We start from the raw sequence: 21,124 nt of genomic DNA on the forward strand, positions 1-21,124 counted from the left end.
AAAACAAAAAACCCAGCTGAGGTACCATTACAGAATAATTGGTTACAGCTCTTGTAGATAATCATGAATGGATCATCTTAACCCTCTCAGAACTGGTCCATAATGATCCAGAGCACTTCTCTACCCAGAACACCCCTTTGTACTACTAATTGTCACATCTACCCTGACAACAGTACCACCAGTATCTATTTACTCTCTACAAAAAATGATTTCCGGTTGGCCTTCTAGCAGGTCAAACCAAAATATAAAGAGGATACCGACCTTCAAAACAGAGCATCTTAGTGGGAGATATCATTAGCTCTTTTCTAGATACTTTATGCACCACCCATCCACACCAGAAACTCAAAGAACGCTCCTCAAAATAAAGGAAAACTTTCAAGTTATCTGCATCTCGTGGCTTCCCTTTACCCATCTCATGAGACATCTAACTTGCCCATCGCCATGTCTCTGATCAGCCCCCTAGGCTCCACTCTTTCTCAGAACCTAAGCAAACCCTCAACCAACCAAGAGAGAAATCTTGTGTCAAGGGGAATTTACTTCATTCCAGGTGACATTAAGGTCGGCTGCATTCACTGCTCTACCAGAGAATTAAGGGCTAAAAGAGCAAATTGTGGGAACTTACTTTTTACCTCCAAAATATAAGGAAGTACATACATTAAGCTGTGTTGAAGGCAAACCCAAGGAAACTATCTTTACACAACTTTAATTATGGTTTACATTTTTATGCTATTCCACAGTTCTTGTAAGTATCTATTTTAGTAGCTTCTTAAATCATTGAAATGATTTATCATAATTGACTTAAATATTCCCTCGTTGTAATGGAAGTTATTTCTAATTTTTCCTCTATTATAGATAGCGCTTTAGTAAACATCTTTATACATAAAGAATTTCTTCTTTAAAATTATTTCTTAGTTATAAAATAAATAAGTCCTGGGGATATAATATACAACATGGTGATAATAGTTAAAAATACTATATTGTAAAAAATATATATACTATATTACATATTTGAAAGTTACTAAGAGTAGGTTTTAAAAGTTCTCACAACAACCATGAGAGACTGTGGACTCTGGGAAACAAACTGAGGGCTTCAGAGGGGAGGGGGGTGGGGGGTTGGGATAGGCCGGTGATGGGTAGTAAGGAGGGCACGTATTGCATGGAGCACTGGGTGTTATACGCAAGTAATGAATCATGGAACTTTACATCAAAAACTAGGGATGTACTGTATGGTGACTAACATAATAAAATAAAAAATTATTATAAAAATAAATAAATAAAAGTTCTCACAACAACAAAAAGGTGTAACTATATGAGGTGATGGGTGTGTTAACTAACCTTATTATGGTAATCATTTTGCAATATATTCATATATTAAATCATTATGTTGTACACCTGAAACTTACACAATGTTATAGGTCAATTTTATCTCAATAAAAAAATTATTTGTTTAGGATAATTCCAGCAGCATGAACCTCTTAGTTAAAGAATATGAATATTTTAACTTTTTTATGGAAATTGCTTAATTCACAACACAAAGAGCCATACCAAGCCACCATTCATAATCTTTGATGGTCCTTCTACTTCAAGCTTATCCTTACAAATGTTCCTCTAATACAATGTGGTTGGAAGTATAAACTGAAGCCATTATTTTAAAAGGCAATTTGTGGTGTTTTCGGAAAGTTAAAATGTGTAATACCCTTTGACCTTGACACTCCATTTCAAGAAATGGGTTCCTTGAAATATTGGTATGTCTGCCCAAAGGAAAATGAACACGGATGCTCACTGCAGCATTGTTTGTACTAGCAAAGAAACATAAATTAATGTAATTATTCATCAAGGGGACAATAAATTATGAAAGTCAAAATATTTATTTCTGTTTTAAGGAAACTATATGCAGGTATTTGCATCTATGAATATTTTTAGCATATTGGAAAGAGTCAGGAGAATATACTAGTAGTGGTAAACTACAGACAGAAATTACATTGGGAAGAAGGGGGCGGTAGGGTGCTGCTGAACGAATATTGTATATTTCACTCTATAGGTTTGCATCTATTTGGTCTGTTTACAATGACCAAATATTCACCTAACACTTTTATAATAAAAATCACTTTTAAAATAAAGTACTTGAGATAAGACAAACTTTTAACGCTAGAATGATAAAAACCTATTATTTCCTACCTCTCTCTCCTTTTATTTTGTTATCAATCTAAACAACACTGAACAGTAGCAATACACACCACTATGGATTTTATCCATGTCCACTCCCTTACAAATGAGTGAACCCAAATAAAACCCCAGTAGAGAATTAGTGCTGAGAAAGGAGGATAGTTGGAAAGGTAAAAAATTAAGAAGAAAGAGACTGAAGAACCACAAATTTTCAAATAATCTGTATTCCAAACCACAAAGCATAATAAAAATGAACTTTTATGCATGCTACCTTTGCATACTGGCTTTCACTTTTACAGTGGAACAAATGACTTGCTGCATAAAGAAAATGTTGGCTATTTACTTAAACCTGCAAGTCTCTGAACAGACTAGAGTAGTCTAGGTCAGACAGAGAATCTGGGTCAGAAATCTGGTCAGATCTGGGGCACTGATCGAATATCAAAAGTCATGATCTCTAGGTGCAACTCCAGATCTGAAGCTAGATGTGGAAATCTGCAGCTTCGGTGTTGACGCATGAATCCCAAAGTTTACAATATACCTTCGTAGGCATTCAGAAACACTGGACAGCATAGTAGTACATAGAAACAGAGTCATTCCATTACTGAAAAGAAAAAATTCTCATTTGGCTTTCTGAAAGGCAGTGAGGTCATACTTCATTTTCTAAAGATTGCGCTTTCTAATCTAAACAAAATACAATCTGATTTAGATTTTCTACACCATTCAGGCAGGGACTGTTTCTATTTTGATCATAACTCCGGGGCCAGCAGCCCACGTCTGGCACGTATTAAGCACACACTATATATTTGTTGAATTAATATGGTTTGGGCCAGGGAGCTCCTCACATGATGACAGAAATCAATTTGGATGAACTGGACGTGGCCAGTGGGAGAGAAGAATCTGGGCATGAGAAAGGGATAAGGTGTATTCTACAAAGGGCTCTGCAGCGGGAAGAATGGGCTCTCATGTCAGCCACTTCACATTTCTAAGTCTCACATCCCTGCTCTACAAAATAAGGGAGCAGATTCTGGGAATTAACTGCCAAGGAATCATTTAAATTTAGTCTGAAATGTTAAAATTCAGATTCTAGAGTAGTTTAAACACTCCTTTGATAAATGTCCTTGTGTGCTCTCAAGTAAAAATTAATACTGTACAGACAATTATCTGAAATGTGGATTATTTGAAATGTGGATATTACCTTCACCACTGATTTGTCATTCTGTGATTAAGTTTGAAATCACTGGGAAGGGGACAATCCATTTGAAAGCAAAACAAGAAAAATAATGAGTAAAGAAGTAAACCGTCAGTCTGCAAGTTTTGTCAGCTGTTATTCCAAATTTCAAAATCAATTATTTCCACAAATTATTTTTATCTAAATATTCAGGAATGGTACCTGATTTAGTTATTATTGAATGTGGGGCATAGTTATCAAAAGAAAAAACAACATGCAAGATATCTTTTTGAAAAGGTATTCACAATAGTTTGTAGAAAACTCACCACCACAGGATGGCCAATCACCCAAACCCATGTTTTAAAAGATCAAAAAGACATTCTATGCACAGAGACATTAAATACAGTATGTGCCCAATTGAGAAAAGAGATCTACTTACTAATAAACATGACCTTCCTTTATAGAGCTGCAAATCAGTCTTAACTGCAGCAAGGGGTCATGGCGAGCAGGAACAAATATTAATCTGCATGCCCATCTCCAAAACTCTGGTATATCAGAGCAGGTCAGCAGATGGCTAAATTTGCATGAGAAGCTCCCTAGGCTGAAATGGGAAAAACATTGAAGGGTGCCCTTAGGATTCCAGGAGAAAAGCTCATGAATCCAGAAGAAAAACAGAAGTTACTCCAAACTGAGGGAGGAAGGGGTGGCCTGGGAAGGCAGAAAGTCACCCTGAGATGTGGGAGGTCAAGAGACATATCCCTCAGTTCATGTCACCTCTCCCCATCCTCAGGGAGAAGTACTTTCAAGTAACAGTGGGGGATCGGGGCTCCTCAGTTACCCTCTTGTCCAGTCCATGGAACACCTGTTGCAAGCCCTCAGTGGAGACGACTGCTAAAAGCACAAGGTCGTCTTCTGGAAATCTTGAAAGAGCTGCGTAAACGGGGGTAAAGAAGCTCGTTCCACCATGCAGAACCCAGGGCCAGTGAGCAGCACCAGGGTATGCAGGCCAGAGGAGGAAGCTTGGAGGGCAGCAGGCTGCAAACAACCAGAAGCAAAAAAGCAATAAAATGGGACCCCTGCCTCGATGCCCTTCAAGGGAGGAAGCGGATGTGGCAACAGAAGCAGCAGCGGGAAATGCTGGTCCGAGTACGCAGCTACGTGTCGGCAGAGGATCAGAAGAGCCACAGTGGCAAAGGAGGGTGCAGCTGGAAGAGCCTGCGGGGAGTCTCACGAGCCAACTCTAGCATCCTGGGCAGTGTGGGAAACAAACTGACTTGGAATCCCAGCACCCAGAGCTGTAGGGTGTCAAGAACCACTACAAATGTCGCTCACGCCCTGAGCATGCTTGTAAGGCTGGTGTAGCTGGTAACACAAGGCTTTCAAGAAAAATGTTCACTCACCTTCTTCCGGAGCCGTGGTGCTTTGGACAATTTCATAAAAGTCAAATGAGGCTTAAAACTCCTGTTTTCTCCCGCCAAGATGCCCTTTTCTTGAAATGTCCTTTTTGCAGCCTCTAAAGAAAATAAAAACACAGAAATGCTACTGTAACACATGGCTATCTTTTATTATAAACACGGCAATTCAAAAAATAACAAATTACTTTATAATGAAGATTACTTTATATACCTGTATGAGCTATTATTTTCTAAGAGAGAATAAAACCACAATGTATAGGACAACATATTATTAAATCTGCAGAGATTTCAAACTTTAAGCACACAAAAACAACAATTTGAAAAGGAAACATTTAATAAATGAAATAACCATTTGTCTGATATGATGCTGATTTTCACTGAATATCATAGTGGTGCCCATATGCATAAAAAAAGGACTAGTTTATCTGTAACCCATAATATCTAAAACTTCTACTTCTCACCAAGATGGAATAACAGAAATCAGATTTACCCTCCTATCTGAAACAATGAAAGGACAAAGTATATAAAATGATGGTTTGTAAGACACTCTACTTATCAGGTAATGAAGATCAGTGATCCCTTAGAGATGTGAAACAAACAAGGTGAGCCCTTCGATTGCCCAACTTTCATCCTGGGCTGTCTAGACCCCTGTACAGGTGGAACTCAGTAAAAAGAGTAAAAAGAGCTGAAAGTAGGAGAGGCAAAGGTAACTACAGCACACAGGAAAGAGTCCTAGAAAAGTGAGACCTGCACAGAGAGAAAATCCCACAGATCTGCAAAGGGTTGTCCTAGGGTATTCAGCTGAGTATAGACCATATACCATAACATATAACATATATGTTAGCAAACTACCTGAAGATGCAGAAACACATTCAAGAGGGAATGGTGCCCAGTGCTCATACAGGGGCAGGAGAATTGTCTGTTCCCATAAGTCAGACTAGAAAAACCTCGAGATTTGTGGGAAACTGGGTAGAATGAACAGAAAGGTCTTACCTCAGCAATGGGGAAAAATTAGCTTTGAACTGGTATTGTTCTAGTCCCATCTAAAAAATCTTAGAAGCAAGATCCAAAAGGAAAAAAAAACTCTTTCCAAGTAACTTGACTGTATCCCAGAACAAAGCCCAAGAATATTTATAGGCATACGAAACTATCCAGACCCATCAAAGTAGACTTCACAATGCCTGGCATCTAATCAAAAATGTCCAGGCATGCAAACGAACAGGAAAATGTGACCCACAATGAAGAGATAAATCAATTCATCAAAGAGACCCAGAAGTGACACAAATGTTAGAGTCAGAATATAAGAGAATCAAAATAGTTACTATGACTGTATTCTTTATATTCAAAAAATAGAGACATGAAAGATATAAAAAAGACCCAAATCAAATTTATAGAGATGAAAATTGCAATGTCTAGAGAAAAATAAACTGGATAAATTAATAACAGATTAGACATTGTAGAGCAAAAAATTAGTGGACTTGAAGACATAGCAATAGAAACCATTCAAAACAAAATACAGAGAGAAGAAAGAAAGAAAGAAAGAAAGAAAGAAAGAAAGAGAAAGAAAGAAAGAAAGAAAGAAAGAAAGAAAGAAAGAAAGAAAAAAGAAAGAGAAAGAAAGAAAGAAAAAGGGAAGGAGGGAGGAAGGGAGGGAGGGAGAAAGAAAGGAAGGGCGGGGAGGGAAGGAGAAGGGAGGGGAGAAGAGAGGAGAGGAGAGGTAGGGAAAAGAAAAGAAAAGGCCAGAGAAGAAATGAGAAGAGACGAGATGAGAAGAAAAAAGAAAAGAAAAGAAGGAACATTGGTAAGTGTGCGGTAACTACAAGTTATCTAATATATGTATAAGTGAAGTCCCTAAAAAAGAGGCCAGAGGAAGACAAAGGAAATATTTGAAGAAATAATGCCTGTTGGGGAATGAGAGTTGCCACAACCACAGCAGAAAATAATCTAGGCAATAATTTTTAAAATTTAAACTGCACAAGTATGTGAACCAGCAAATTCAATTCTAGGAAAATACACAAAAATAAAATTATCAGCACATAAAATTCTATATAGAAGATATTTAGCAATGTTTGAATTCACACAAAGTAGAAATACCCTTATCAATAAAGAAATGGTCATTAAATTACCATTCGGCATACTAAGGACTATCACAAGAAAAAGAGAATCAGAGCTACACATATTGACCTGAAGAGATGCCCATGATCTATTAAGCAAAAAAAGGTAAGTTGCGTGATTAATATATCAATAATATGATTCCATGGTTTATTTAAAGAAGATAAATTCTCTATATTTATGTTCTATTAGCATAAAAATGGTATAAAATGCTTTAGGATGAGGGTTGACACTGAATAGAAACAGAGGAGACTAGCGACATTTTCTCTATACATCTGTATATTGTTTGGGTGGTTACAATGAGCCTGTATTACTTCTGAAGAAAAAAAGTTTAAAAAATTAAATAAGCACAATAACCGACTATACATTAACAATATAGGGGCGCCTGGGTGGCACAGCGGTTAAGCGTCTGCCTTCGGCTCAGGGCGTGATCCCGGCGTTGTGGGATCGAGCCCCACATCAGGCTGTTTCGCTATGAGCCTGCTTCTTCCTCTCCCACTCCCCCTGCTTGTGTTCCCTCTCTCGCTGGCTGTCTCTCTCTGTCAAATAAATAAATAAAATCTTTAAAAGAAAAAAAAAAAACAACAATATTATCACAAGTGCATGAGCATCATACTAGAATGCACAAACAGAATTCTTTGTTATATATATGAAAAATTCATACTTTTCAAAGATCTTTGGTAAACAACTTCACATTTGTTCTTTCTACCTCAAAATCAGGTAAGGCTAATACCTAAGTTAATTTTAAAGATAAGAAAACTGAAACATAAGAAGTTGATGCTCAAAGTCACCCTCCTAGTTAGTAGTAAAGAAGGAACTGGAATCCAGATGCCATCACTTCTACTCTGTTCATGTTTCAAGCTGACTAAAACCCCAGCTTAAACCAGGGTCAGTGAAGGGCACCAAAGCTGCTTCAGCAACTAAATCAGGAAGAGTAAGGCACCTTCCACCACGGCTACACACACACACTGCTTTTGGGCAGAGAAGCTCCCCTGTTCTACACTTGAGCTTCTAAGTAGCTTTTCATTTTCTAAACGGATTCCAACATTTACCCAAAAAACAAAGTTAGAAAAAAATCAATGCCCAAAAAACACATAGAGAGGACCCCTTTAGTAACAATAATCCTGCCAATAATGTCCATTAAAAAAATAGAAACTGGTGAAATACAAGTCAAAAAATGTCTTCAAATCTCAAAGAAAACCACATCCAATCCAAATGTTAAGGGAAAAATTGTGACTTTTAAATTCATTTGTTTCTTTTCAATGTTAAATATACTTTAATTTTTCTAACAATCAAAAATCATTAACCTAGTGGGAGATTATTTAATATTTCCAGAAAATGTGTCCTAAAAAATAAAAGATGTTTTTAATACAATACTAAATACTAGAGTTGTCAGAATGCTTTAGTTTTAACCACCAATTCTGTTGGAATCTGGAAATTACTAATGATACGTAGAATTATAACCAGAAATACGTGGATGAAAACAAAATCAAATATATTTCCATGCAGTCTGACTATTTTTTACATAGTGTAAGTCTTCAATTTTTTTTAATGGGAACCCAAAATAAAAAAGATGTGGGAGTGAACAAAACAAAGATACAATATTATCCTTTCTGAGAAAAAGAAGGGTTTGCTGTAATGACTGGTCCATACGAAAGTAATAAAATAATAGAGAAAAGCAGAGTTTCAAAACAGAAATACCTGCACAAGAGAAAATTCAAATGGATGCATTCTTTTTACCAACGGCATAATTATTGGTCCCATCCCATCAGTGCTATCTGGTACGCTGGCTGGCATGAAGGATAAAAAGCAGGGAAGAGGACCTGCCCTCCCAGGAGAGGAGCTCCCGGAGCAGAGCTGGGGAGTTAATCAGCTCAGTACCCACCGTGTCTGGAGCACACGCTTAGCATCTGTGGGTGTTCAATTGTACCTGTTGAATTTGAATCGAACGTCACACCTTTGTGCGAGGTGTTTTATGTATGCTTGATCATCTACTCCTCCAGATAACCATAAGAGGTAAGTTAGTATTCCCATTTTTAAAAATTAAGAAACTGAGGCTCTGAAATGTTAATAGCTTACTCAAAGATCACTGAGCCAAGTCGTGGTGAGAAGAGGATTTGAACTCAAATCTAACTGACTACAATGTTCATGCTGCCTCCTACGGGAAGAATCTAAATTCTTGGGGGGGGCTTCACTGACTCAAGTGGAAGAGCATGAAACTCTTGATCTCAGGGTCATGAGTTCAAGTCCCATGCTGGGTGTAGAGATTACTAAAATAAATAAATAAACTTAAAAAAAAAGAAGAATCTAAAATCTTCTTTCTCCCCTCTTAGTTTTTTTTTTTTTTTTAAGATTTATTCATTTATTTATTTGAGAGAAAGAGAGCCTGTGTGTGAGCAGGGGAACGGTAGAGGGAGAGAGAGATGCAGACTCCCCACTGAACAGGGGGCCCGATGCTGGGGCTCGATCCCAGGACCCTGAGATTACGGCCTGAGCTGAAGGCAGATGCTTAACAAACTGAGCCACCCAGGCTTCCCTCTAAGAAAAGTCCTTAAATAAAAGGTAAAATTTGGTTAGGTTATTTTAAAACTTGTACAGCACTTAGGAGCTGCAGTTGACAGACTCAGATCTGGTCATTCACTCATTCATTCAGCAATGAATGACAGCCTACTATTGTCAGGTACTGTTCTAGGTGGGGGAACGATGGCAATGCACGAAACAAATCCCCTGCCATCGGGGAACGTCCACAACAGGCTGGGTGCCACAAACAAAGACATAAATATGTTGTCGGGCATCGATCAGTGATATGAAGAAACATAAAGCACGTTAAGGATATATAAAGTGATGTGAAAGAAAAGGGGTTGCTATGTTAGATATGGAGGTCTGAGAATCCTGCTCTGAAGAGGAAACATCTGAGAAGCTACCTGACTGAGTGGAGAACAGTACTCGAGGCAGAAGGAAGAACTTACGAAGAATGTTTAGTAGGTGCAGAAACAGTAAAAAGGACAGGATACCTAGAGCCGGGTGAGTCAGGATTTGGGGAAGAGCTAAAAATGAGTTTAGAGAAGTAGGCAAGAATATTATGGGGCATGGTAAAACCTTCAGATTTATCATCAGTATTGTGGGAAATTCTGGGGGTGTTAAGCAAGGGAAATTTATGTGTGAGAGTAACTTTCTTGATTCATCTATATTTCAGCTAGAATATACATTTCTTTCTGGTGGAAGAAATTTAATCTCAGGCAATTCAAAGCGCTCCCCTCTGGCCCTAGGACCATATTTTAATTGAAGGGAAGGTAGCTAATGGGGTGTCCCAGTGGTTTAGATGGGGGTGTAGCGCCTGGCTCTTGGGTCACCATCTGGCATCTCCTGAGACATGCACCGTGCTTGGTTTTTGTAGCTGGACCCTCCCTCTTTCCCATATGTAATGACTCTGCAACTTCTGTGCCTTCTCAGGTACGCAAGATTTCATTCTATTGATCACCACACCATACCAGGGCAAGCAGGACCTCGCTGGACCTATCTGAGGCCCTTTACCACTTTCTTGCTACTCTTGAGCATGCAAAAATAACAGAATTCTCAGGGCCAAGGTGGAAAGGGTCAGAACCCCCTAAGGTCACCCATCACACAATACCACCCTCACTTCACCTCCACTGCTGCTCTGGAAGCACAGGGAATTCCGGCTCGCTGGCTCTATGAACACGCCCCAGGAGCAAGGCACAGGGTCACTGTGCTCTCGTACTGATGTGAGTTTCTCCTGTTCTGTTCAGGGGTTGATGGAGAGGCAAGAACGCATACTCTACCTTGGCCTCTAGCTCTCTTCTTTGCCTGACCCTGGGAATCTTTCCTAACATCAAAGCAGGAAAAATTTATCATTATGCTTAGGTGTTGAAATCCCAAAGCCTTTTCTCTATTTTTCTTGTTATATTCTCCCTCTTCTGAGAACATGGGTGCCACTGTCCAGGAGGTGGCTAGGCACAGAACAAAGGATATAAGAAATAGAAGGAGAAAAACAGTATCTCAAAATATTATCCCCACATTTTCAAAATCTTAGTTTGTTATTTTACTTTCATAATATCTACTAAATGCTAATATGTGCTAAATGTGACAATTTGATCACCATTTATAAATTTGGGGCATGTCCTAAAACCCTTCACTCCTAGTCATTAGCAGCAAATGATTTTTCCTCTCCCTTCTATAATAATAATAAAGAAAGTCAAGCAATGACCCTTAAGATGAAAAAAACAAAAACAAAAACAAATCAACACTGTTCTTAGTTACAAACAACAAATGGCAACTTTGGCTGAGTTCAGCAGGGAAGAAATGTATAAGAATACAAGGGGGCGCCTGGGTGGCACAGTCGGTTGGGCACTCCACTGGCTTTCAGCTCGGGTCCTGATCTCAGGGTCATGGAACCAAACCCTACATTGGGCTCCACGCTCAGCTTGGAGTCAGCTTGAGATTCCCTCTCTCCCTCTCCCTCTGCCCCTCCCATTCATGCTCTCTCTCTCTAAAAAAAAATAAATCTTAAAAAAAAAAGAACACTGGGAGGATTAGAAGACCAGGCTGGAAGGCTAGGAAGCCAAGCAGATGTCCAAAGCTATGGTGGAACAGGGACATGGCCACCACCTCCTGCTCCCGCGGGCATCACTGGGACCATGCACAGCACACAGACGGCTAGAACTGCTGCCACCTGCCTTCCACTGGTGGTAGCGACACTGATGACACAACCTAGCCCCAGAACAATTCTGCACAGTCCTTTTTTGTTCGAGGTGCTAGCTTCCCATTCAAAGTCTAGACCAAAGCAAGATCATGTTCCTAGCACCAAAGCAAACTGTGGAAGAACATATGTGACATGGGAGGGGCTGGGAAGAGTTTAGATGCTCGGCAGCTAAAAAAGAAAGACAACAGTCCAGCATATGCATGTTTTAAAACAGTAAGAGTGTATTCATAACAACTACTATTATAATTAACTTATCAACTTTTGGCTCACGTAAATTACAAGCAGGTGTATCTTTCCTCAAATACCATCATAACCCAGCTCTGGCCTTCTCTATTATGGCATACCCACAACTGTTTCAAATAGACCTCAAGTTAAAATATTAGGCTGAATCATCCAAAACCACCATTTTTATGAGTCAGAAATTGTCAAATACTGGCAATGTCTGATGGCTTAACACATACAATGGTGGACTAAGTTCCTAGGATCTGATTGAAGGAATTGGGGCATATTTTCTTAAGTCTTCAAGTACTTGCAGAATTATCACATAGAAGAATTGCTGATAGCAACTCAGCAATATGTTCATATCAACCCAGAAAACAGAAACATCATGAAGGTGTGAAAGCAAAAATTCATTTCTTCATTTATTTACTGAGCACTTCCCATATGTGCCAGACACACTATCTGCTTACAACAGCAGGCATGGCCCTGCTCTCACAGAGCTTACAGTCTCACGGGACAGATCTGCGCCCAATGAAGAGCACTCAACAGTGTTCAGAATTATCAAAAAATACAAAAGATATAAGGAAAGAAGTTTTGTTAAGAGAAATTAAAATAGTAGGCATTTGTATTGTTCATTACTATTACGTTAGTTTTCACATATTATTTTACTTGATATGACAATCTCACTATCAATTGATTGTAAAGATACAGTGTTTTTCTCTTTATCGGTTTCAGTTATTTTTTTTCAGATTTTATTTATTTTATTTTTAATAAGCAGGGGGAGCAGCCGGCAGAGGAAGAGGGAGAAGCAGACTCCCGCTGAGCAGGGAGCCCGATGCAGGACTCGACCCCCGGACCGTGGGATCATGACCTGAGCTGAAGCCAGACACTTAACCGACTGAGCCACCCAGGAGTCCCAAGGTTTCAGGTACTTTAAATTTTGACCCAACAGTTCTCATATTCACTCAGCCTGAAATCTTTGATGATGGAAAGCTATTCACAATACTGTTTTAAATAATATTTGTCACAAAGCACATATAACTTGTTATCAATGTGTTTTTCCAGGACAGTACATTCTCTAGGTAGACAGAAATGGGGAAAAAAAAGAAATTGTTGCCTTCTTTTTGAAAAATATTTCTTAGCATTGGTTTTTTTATTCCTATTAGCAGTATAATCTATTGCTTAGCAGGACTACTGGGTAATGGTTATGGAAATATCATTCTTGAGATAAGAGGAGTTTTTGCTGGTGTGAAAACCACATGTCATTTTTCATCTACGTTAACTCATGTTCTGGAGGAGAAGCTTATGAATAATTGAAGAGATTGTTCCATTCCTCCTAGCACCACAGACATTCCTTCAAGCACTAAATAGAAAATCTCACAGCAAATATATCAGACATCCTTCAAAAGTCAGCTAAAACTGCTTCCTAAATAATATAATTTATCTCATAGCTAAAGATGCAAAATGTCTGAAGAACAATTTCTTAAAATGTATTTTAAACACTAGGAGACTAGGCTATATTAAAGAAGACTGAAATGAATAATTTAATAAAGAAACAATATTTTGTAATCCTAACAAATACAGTAGTTTTATCTGTTTAGGCGAGTTTGTTCGTTTTATTCAGCAAACATTTACTGAGTGTGCTAAGTACTGGGAAGTTTTCTCTGTTTTTTAAATTTTAAACATACATATTTTTACATAGGAGATTTTCTTTAAGTGAGCTCTCAAGTATGTAGCACAATAAATGTATACCTAAAATGTAAAGAAACTGCTAAAAGTTGTCTGAAAGTAAACTATGACAGATCAATTTTAATAAAATCATCTCTTTTTAATTATATACATGTTCTTGTAAATTTTTTTCCTTTTCTTTTGCTATTTTTTCCTGTTTCTAACATTGTGAGGGATAGTTGTATGATAGCATGGTATATAATTTGAGAATAATCACAAAGATGTTTATTTTTTTATTGAGGTACACAAAGAAGCTTATTAATAATAATAGTCTAGAATACGAAATGTAAATTAGGTAGTCCTAATATATTCTTAAGCTTAAATATTCTATTTCAGATGCAACAGAAATAATAAGTTGGATTTTAGTTTTAAGAAGACTGATCTGTGGTTAGACAATACACCAAACAACAGGCGGTTATAAGGTCTTTCCTTGCCTTTCATCTGGAAGATACTTTCTTATACCATTGTAAGTTACAGTAAAACTATGTCACATATAATATGAAAGATCTCAATAAAATTTTAAAATCACTTTTTAGCCATCTAAAACTTTAAATAAAAGCCATACAACTGTTTTTGTCATTCCTGTTATTACTATTTAAAGGAGTCTTGTTTCCATATGCTACTCAAACTGTTCCATTTTAGATGGTTTTAGTAAGTTATTTGAACTATATGCTTCAACATAATGGATGGCATAATGTTGAAATGAACTACATTTTAAAATTTTTATACTCCTCACTTTAAGTAGATAATTCCAATTGATTACTGTGTAAAACTGTCAAATAAAATTTTAAAACATTTCATTCTTAAAAGCGAGTATTTGAAATTACACCTTCATGCCAGAGGCACCCCATTCATTCCACTGCAGTTGAGGAAAGAGACCCAGATTGAGCATTCTAACACTGGCTCAGTTCTCCTATTATTCAACTTGTGTTCTTGGACAGGTCACTTAACCTTGACAGCAAAAGTGATGAGGCCAGTACAAATGAACTCTCAAGTCCCTTTTTTTATTCTAACAATCAGCTACTCCAAGTGAACTGTCAGAGAATGCTGGTACATCATCCGTCAGCGGTTCCATTTTTTTTTTAAAGATTTTCTTTATTTGTTTGAGAGAAAGAGAGCATGAGTGGAGGGGGGAAGGTGTGCACTGGGAGAGGGACACTCAGACTCCCAGCCAAGTGCAGAGCCCCATGTGGGGCTCAATCCCAGGACCCCCAAGATCATGACCTGAGCTGAAGTCAGACGCTTAACCGACTGAGCCACCCAGGGGCCCCTCCATCAGGGATTCTAGACACCAGGACTGGATTTCACTACCATACAAAGATTTAGATATGAATATAAATAACAGAAGAGAGACTACATAAGGTTAAATGTTCTTTCAATTACACTTTTATGTTTACATCATATATTTTTCACTGGTTTATACATCTATTTAAAAGATATTTATTGAACCTCTATTACACAGCAAGCTCTGGGGACACAAAAATGAAAGATTCCCTCAAAGAGCTTTTGCTCTAGTTGAGGAACATTGATTTCTAAACAATCGAATGCAATGAAATATTACAGTTTCTACAGTAGATATCCATCTATAGAATACAGGGGAGAACAGGGGAGACAATGGTGATTTCTATTTTGAAGAAATCAGAAAAGCCATTATTTTGGAAGAGACATTTGAAATGAGTTTTATGAAAGATCAATAATACAGTCTGAAAAAGAAATTAAGAAAACAATTCCAATGACAATCGTACCAAAAATAATAAAATACTTAGGAATAAACTTTAACAAGAAGGCAAAGACTGACAACTACAAAATGGTGCTGAAAGAAATTAAGGGAGACACAAGGAAATGGAAGACATTTCACGTTCAGGGACTGGAAGCCTGAATACTGCTAAGATGGCAATACTACCCAAAACAATCTACAGATTTAATATAATTCCTACCAAAGTTCCAATGACACTTTCTGCAGAAATAGAAAAAAGATCATCCTAAAATTCATATGGAATCTTAAGGGACCCTAAATAGCCAAAAACTCTTAATCAAGAAGAACAAAGTTAGTAGTCTCACACTTGTTTCAAAATTTACTACAAATCTACAGTAAGTGAAACAGTGTGCTCAGGCCTGTCAGAATGGCTAAAATCAAAAACACAAGAAACACAGGTGCTGGTGAGGAGGTACAGGAAAAGGAATCCTCTTCCACTGTTGGTGGGAATGCAAACTGGGGCAGCCACTGTGGAAAACAGTATGGAGGCTCCCAAAAGAGTTAAAAATAGAGCTACCCTATGACCTAGTAATTGCACTATTGAGTCTTTATCCAAAAAATGCAAAAACACTAATTTAGAGGGATACACGTATGCCTACGATTATTGCAGCATTATTTACAAGCTAAGCTAAGCAGCATTATTTACAAGCTAAGCCCAGCCAAGATATGGAAGCAGCCCAAGTGTCCATCATAGGTAAATGGATAAAGAAGCTGTGTTATATACATACAATGGAATATTATTCAGCCGTAAGAAAGAATGAAATCTTATCATTTGCAACAAGGTGGATAGAACCAGGGAGTATAATACTAATAAGCAAAGTAAGTCAGAGAAAGACAAATACCATATGATTTCACTCCTATGTGGAATTTAAGAAACAAAACAAATGAACAGAGATAAAAAAGACAGACAGACAAATAGAGAAACAGACTCTTAACTATAGAGAACAAATTGATGGTTACCAGAGAGGAGATGGGTGAAATAGGTGATGGGGATTAAAGAGTACACTTATCGTGATGAGCACTGAGTAATGTACACAGTTGTTGAATCACTATATTGTACACCTGAAACTAATGTAACACTGTATGTTAATTATACTAAAAACCAGACACACACCAACAGTGTGGTACTGGCAAAAAGGCAAACCTATAACCAATGGAATAGAACAAAGAAAGGAGTGCTCAGCTATGTGAATCTACAGCATCCATTAGATTTAGGAATTAGAACGCCATCAGTGGCCTGTGCTGACATTGTAGATTATAACCTCCTGATTGCAGGAGCGTAACGGCAAGAAAGTAAGCACAAGTAAAGAATTGTAGACAGATTTCACAGGCCACACTTTTACAGATTTTGGCTCGAAAGGGAAGGAGGAATTCAATGCAGGAGCTGTGGGAAATTCCAGATCAAAGGAGTGCTGAGTTTTCTGTTATTTCTTGGGCTGTTTGACATTGTTTCTTGCTTGTTTATTTGTTTGGGGATAAGAGAGACATAGTCAAGTGAACAAAGTTGGGGAAATGAGCTGATGAAGAGGAAAGGCTGGACATATAGAAGTACCCGAACGAGAGGAAGGAACTGGTAGAGCAAGATCCAGATTGTGACGTTAGATCGAGAACACAGCTGAAGAGGTTAGTCTTAGGTAGACAGAAGACACCTCTTTTCCTAGAACTATATAGGATTTAAGAAGCCAAACACAGTAGCAGTAGGTTTACTACACAGAGGGAACAAATGAAGCAAGTCCCAGCCTCAGTTTTATTTGTGGAGGGAAGAGCTGAGGGCTGGAGCGGTGACAAGGGACAAGAGAAAGAAAAAAGCAGGAGCAGTAGGACTGCTGGACAGCCTGCTACTGAGTCTGGAAAACATAACTGCAGGAGAACCAATCTACATGACTGTACAATTTCTTCATTTTCTCACACATTTGATCAAACTACTCGTTAACACCTGTTAAGTGTCACACATTCGAGAAGGTACTACGTAAACAATGGTCAACAAAACAGTCATGGACCTTGCCATTATGGAGCTTCATCCAGGAAACACTGTCAAACAAAATCACACAATTATAACCTGTGATAAGGCCTGTGAAGGAAACACACCAGGTATAGTGACGGAGGTCACACTTATAAGGAGACTCTCTCTGTAAGGCACAGGGAAACGCTCCCCGCGGTGGTGACATTTGAGCTGAAGAATGAAAAGGTCCAAAGGGAGGGTCTACTCAAACATTTGCAAAAGTTCCATGGCAAGAACAAACTTGTTTATTCCCTGATGAACGATGATAAGACAGGAGACGTGGGCAGGAAACCAGCATGGAGACACCATGGGCCACAGCAAGGAGTGTAGAGTTTATTTTGCCCACGTGTTGGGGTGAAAAAGCAAATGGCTGAACTGATCTACCATTGGTGTTTGTCAGCCTGGTGAAACAGAAGGACAAGAAGACAGGACACCTGAAAGAACCACCAACAGAGTGATGCACCATGAGGCTGTAACAAATTTAAGAAGGAATAAACTATGTTGGCCAGGAAGAGGAGACCAGAGACCTCGGTGAGGTTCCACAGCATGAACAGCAATGGAAAGAAAGTGAAACAGCATAAAGGGTGGGAAGTTAGGGTGCTAGACAGCTATATCCAATTTATGGTCTTCGAATAGGTCTGGCTGGGGCACCTGGGTGGCTCAGTCGTTAAAGCGTCTGCCTTCGGCCCAGGGCATGATCCCAGGGTCCTGGAATCAAGCCCCATATCAGGCTCCTCCACTGGGAGCCTGCTTCTTCCTCTCCCACTCCCCCTGCTTGTGTTCCCTGTCTCACTGGCTGTCTCTCTATCAAATAAATAAATAAGATCTTTAAAAAAAAAAAAAAAAAAAGAACAGTTCTAGCAGATGAATAGCCAAAAGGTTTCACTATGCTTATGAACTGCTGGAGCAGAGTATGACTATTAGAGGGTACCTTCAAAGAAGTCAAGGGACTTTAAGAAAAGTAATAGCTGTGATGGTAGCAGTGGGGGTGGTGGGGATTTATCATTATTATTAATGATAATCGTTACCATCTATTTACCATTGTGTATGTGCCAAACACCGTGCTAAGCACTTCATGTATGTTATCTCCATTTATTTTGAGAACAGTCACTATTATGCTAGTTTTACAAGTAAGGAAACTGAATGCTATGTTAGGTCCAAAAGACTCCACATCCACAGCTCGCTTTGAGCCAGAATGGTTGGATGGTTGTGTTCATGGTGCAAGAAAGGGTCACAATGTGAGCTAGGAAACAAAGTGCTCAAAAAGCGAGAGGAAATATTTGGACAACAGCAAAGAGGAGAAGTAACAAAAACTCTAATAGCCTGAACTACCAATAAGAAAAGGCTTGTGCGTGAGGGTAGAATGGGGACAAAGCAACAGAGAACTAAGAGAATATGGATGACATCTGGACCCCCCGGTGTGAGGCATTGGTGGAAAGAGCAGCCTGACGCAGAGGAAGCTGTGATCTCAGACTAGCAAACAGATCCGCTAAGGCAAGAAGGTAACGGGGATGCTCCTGAAAGCCAGCAGTCCACTTGCTAATTCACGGTGTAACTGGCTAGCGTAGTGATTAACAACACAGAATCTGGTGGCGTGTGGGCAAAATCAGTGCAATGAGTCAAAAGTACAAACTTCCAGTTATAATATAAATAAGTCAGGGGATGTAATGTACAACATGGTGTCTGTACTTAACAATGCTGTATTGCATATTTGAAGGTTGCTAAAAGAATAAATCTTTTTTTAAGATTTTATTTATTTATTTGAGAGAGAGAGACAGTGCAAGCGCACATACATAAGCAGGGGTAGAGGGGGAAGGAACAAGCAAGACTCCAGGCTCAGCACAAGCTGGACATAGGGTTCAATCCCCCGACCCTGAGATCAGGACCTGAGCAGCGGCAAAATCAAGAGTCAGGTGCTCAACTAAGCCACCCAAGTGCTGCGAGAGTAAACCTTAAAGTTCTCATCACAAGGAAAAAGTTTGTAACTATGTGAGGTAATGGATGTTAACTAGACTTATTTCACTATGTATAAATAACAAATCATTACATTGTAAACCTGAAACTAATACTGACCCTATGTTATAGGTAGTTGTACCTAATAAAAGAATATGTCTAACAAGTGAACAGTAAAATAAATTAGGATGCAATGAAATATTACATAATCAGTGAAAATGCTTTTGGAAACTATTTCATGTTGATGATAATGGCTGCTAACTTGCCAGCATTTATTCTGCACCAAATACTGTTCTTTACGTACATCATACGTCACACATATATTATAATGTATAATAGTAATAATTTAAAAAAAGCATACAGAATCTAAAGCCAGACTGTCTGGATTTCAGTCCTGGCTCTATGACTTACTAACAAATTATTTAGCCCCTTTGTGCCTCAGTTTCCCTATCTATAAAATGGGGGAGATAACAATGGTCCCTATCTCACAGAGTTGCTAAAAGTAAATGAGTTAATATTTGTAAGATGATTAGAATAATGGCACAAAGTAAATCCATTTAAGTGTTTGACTGAAAATCAAGTAAAATAAAAGAGGGGATGTAGGGAACCATAATATGCCCCTCAAAAATATGCCACTTTGGCACAAGAATCTTGAGCAAATGAGAATCAGTAGGTGCAGAAAGAAACTTTCCCAGATCTTCCCTTATCTGACTAAAAGCAGACACTTCTGAAAAATGAGACTGCCCAAAATCCCCTTACCCAATAAAGTTTTCTGGCCAAGATGGACCTGTATAAACCTTACTCCGTTAGGGCCCCCCATATATTTACCTTCCCACAATTTGCCACCCCAGAAAGCCTAAAACCCTTTTCTTTGTCTTATCACTTCTCTACAAAGTAACTGTTCTTCTGTTAAGATGCCATATCAGCCCAAGTTCTAACCACCCTTTGAGTTACTCTTCACTGAGTCTTCTCTACATGATGTGTACTGCACACATTAATAAACTCCTTGTTTTTCTGTTAATTTTCTGTCAATCTAATTTTACAGGGTCCCTGGGGGACAATCCAGGAGGGTAGAAGGAAAAACACATTTCCTCCCCTACAGGGACAGTGGAAAGGGTTAAGAGAGTGGTGTGAAGGGAGAGGATGTGGGGGGGACCTGTGCCTAGAGGAGCCTGCGCACAGAAGCGGGGCATGCAACAGAGGCTCTGAAGGTCCTCAGTGGTGCAGGGCTGTGATTCAGACATCCTGACTGGGGAGAAAAGTTGGTCTTTGCTTATTCTTAATGAAGTGTGGTGAAGGTGTTCTGATGTTTTTGAAGACAGCCTAACCCAGGCCATGAAGGGGAAGGATGCCCACCTGCCTGTGGTGGTGAGAAGTCCAAGACTTCTAATATCTTCTGTTATAGAAAATATTATATTTCTTCTGTAATAGAGCAGTCTAGAAAGGCCCAAAGATACCAACAACCAAACAGATTCCCCACAAGGAGCAGAAAACACAGGGGCATATGCTCCCCATCTTTTGGGGGAAATGACAGTCAACATAAGAGAAAGTGTAATGTTCAAATAAACATCCTAAAAACCTTTCACTTTTCCTTATACGAGATAAATACATTTGGAATCTTTTATCATGCTAACCAAGGGCACTTTCCTCATTAAAAAAAAAAAAGATTTGCAAGAACTATTGTAATTCTAGCAGGCTAAATTTTTAGCAATCTCTCAATCTAATACACGTCTTAACAAAATTATATTTTGCTGAAATAAATGAATGAAATCACATATTCATTTCTACACAAGAAACTTTCCAGTGCAATTTCATCATTGTAAGATGTGGAGAAATGCCATATAAATGCATAATTTTCAATATCTTCTTAGCTCTATGAGCTACC

The 21,124-nt window shown here is 38.6% G+C and overlaps 1 protein-coding gene across 2 annotated transcripts in view; it reads right to left on the minus strand.

Moving 5' to 3' along the window:
- Window positions 1-21,124, minus strand: part of AKAP7 (A-kinase anchoring protein 7) — a 138,608-nt gene that overhangs the window by 75,386 nt on the left and 42,098 nt on the right. For both annotated transcript variants that reach the window (XM_044386332.3, XM_048225935.2), the window contains exon 6: window positions 4,735-4,847. In XM_044386332.3, coding sequence (XP_044242267.3) covers window positions 4,735-4,847 — 113 coding nt within the window. The remainder of the gene's footprint in view (window positions 1-4,734; window positions 4,848-21,124) is intronic.

Source organism: Ursus arctos, unplaced genomic scaffold, assembly GCF_023065955.2.
Source record: "Ursus arctos isolate Adak ecotype North America unplaced genomic scaffold, UrsArc2.0 scaffold_13, whole genome shotgun sequence".
Lineage (NCBI taxonomy): Eukaryota > Metazoa > Chordata > Mammalia > Carnivora > Ursidae > Ursus > Ursus arctos.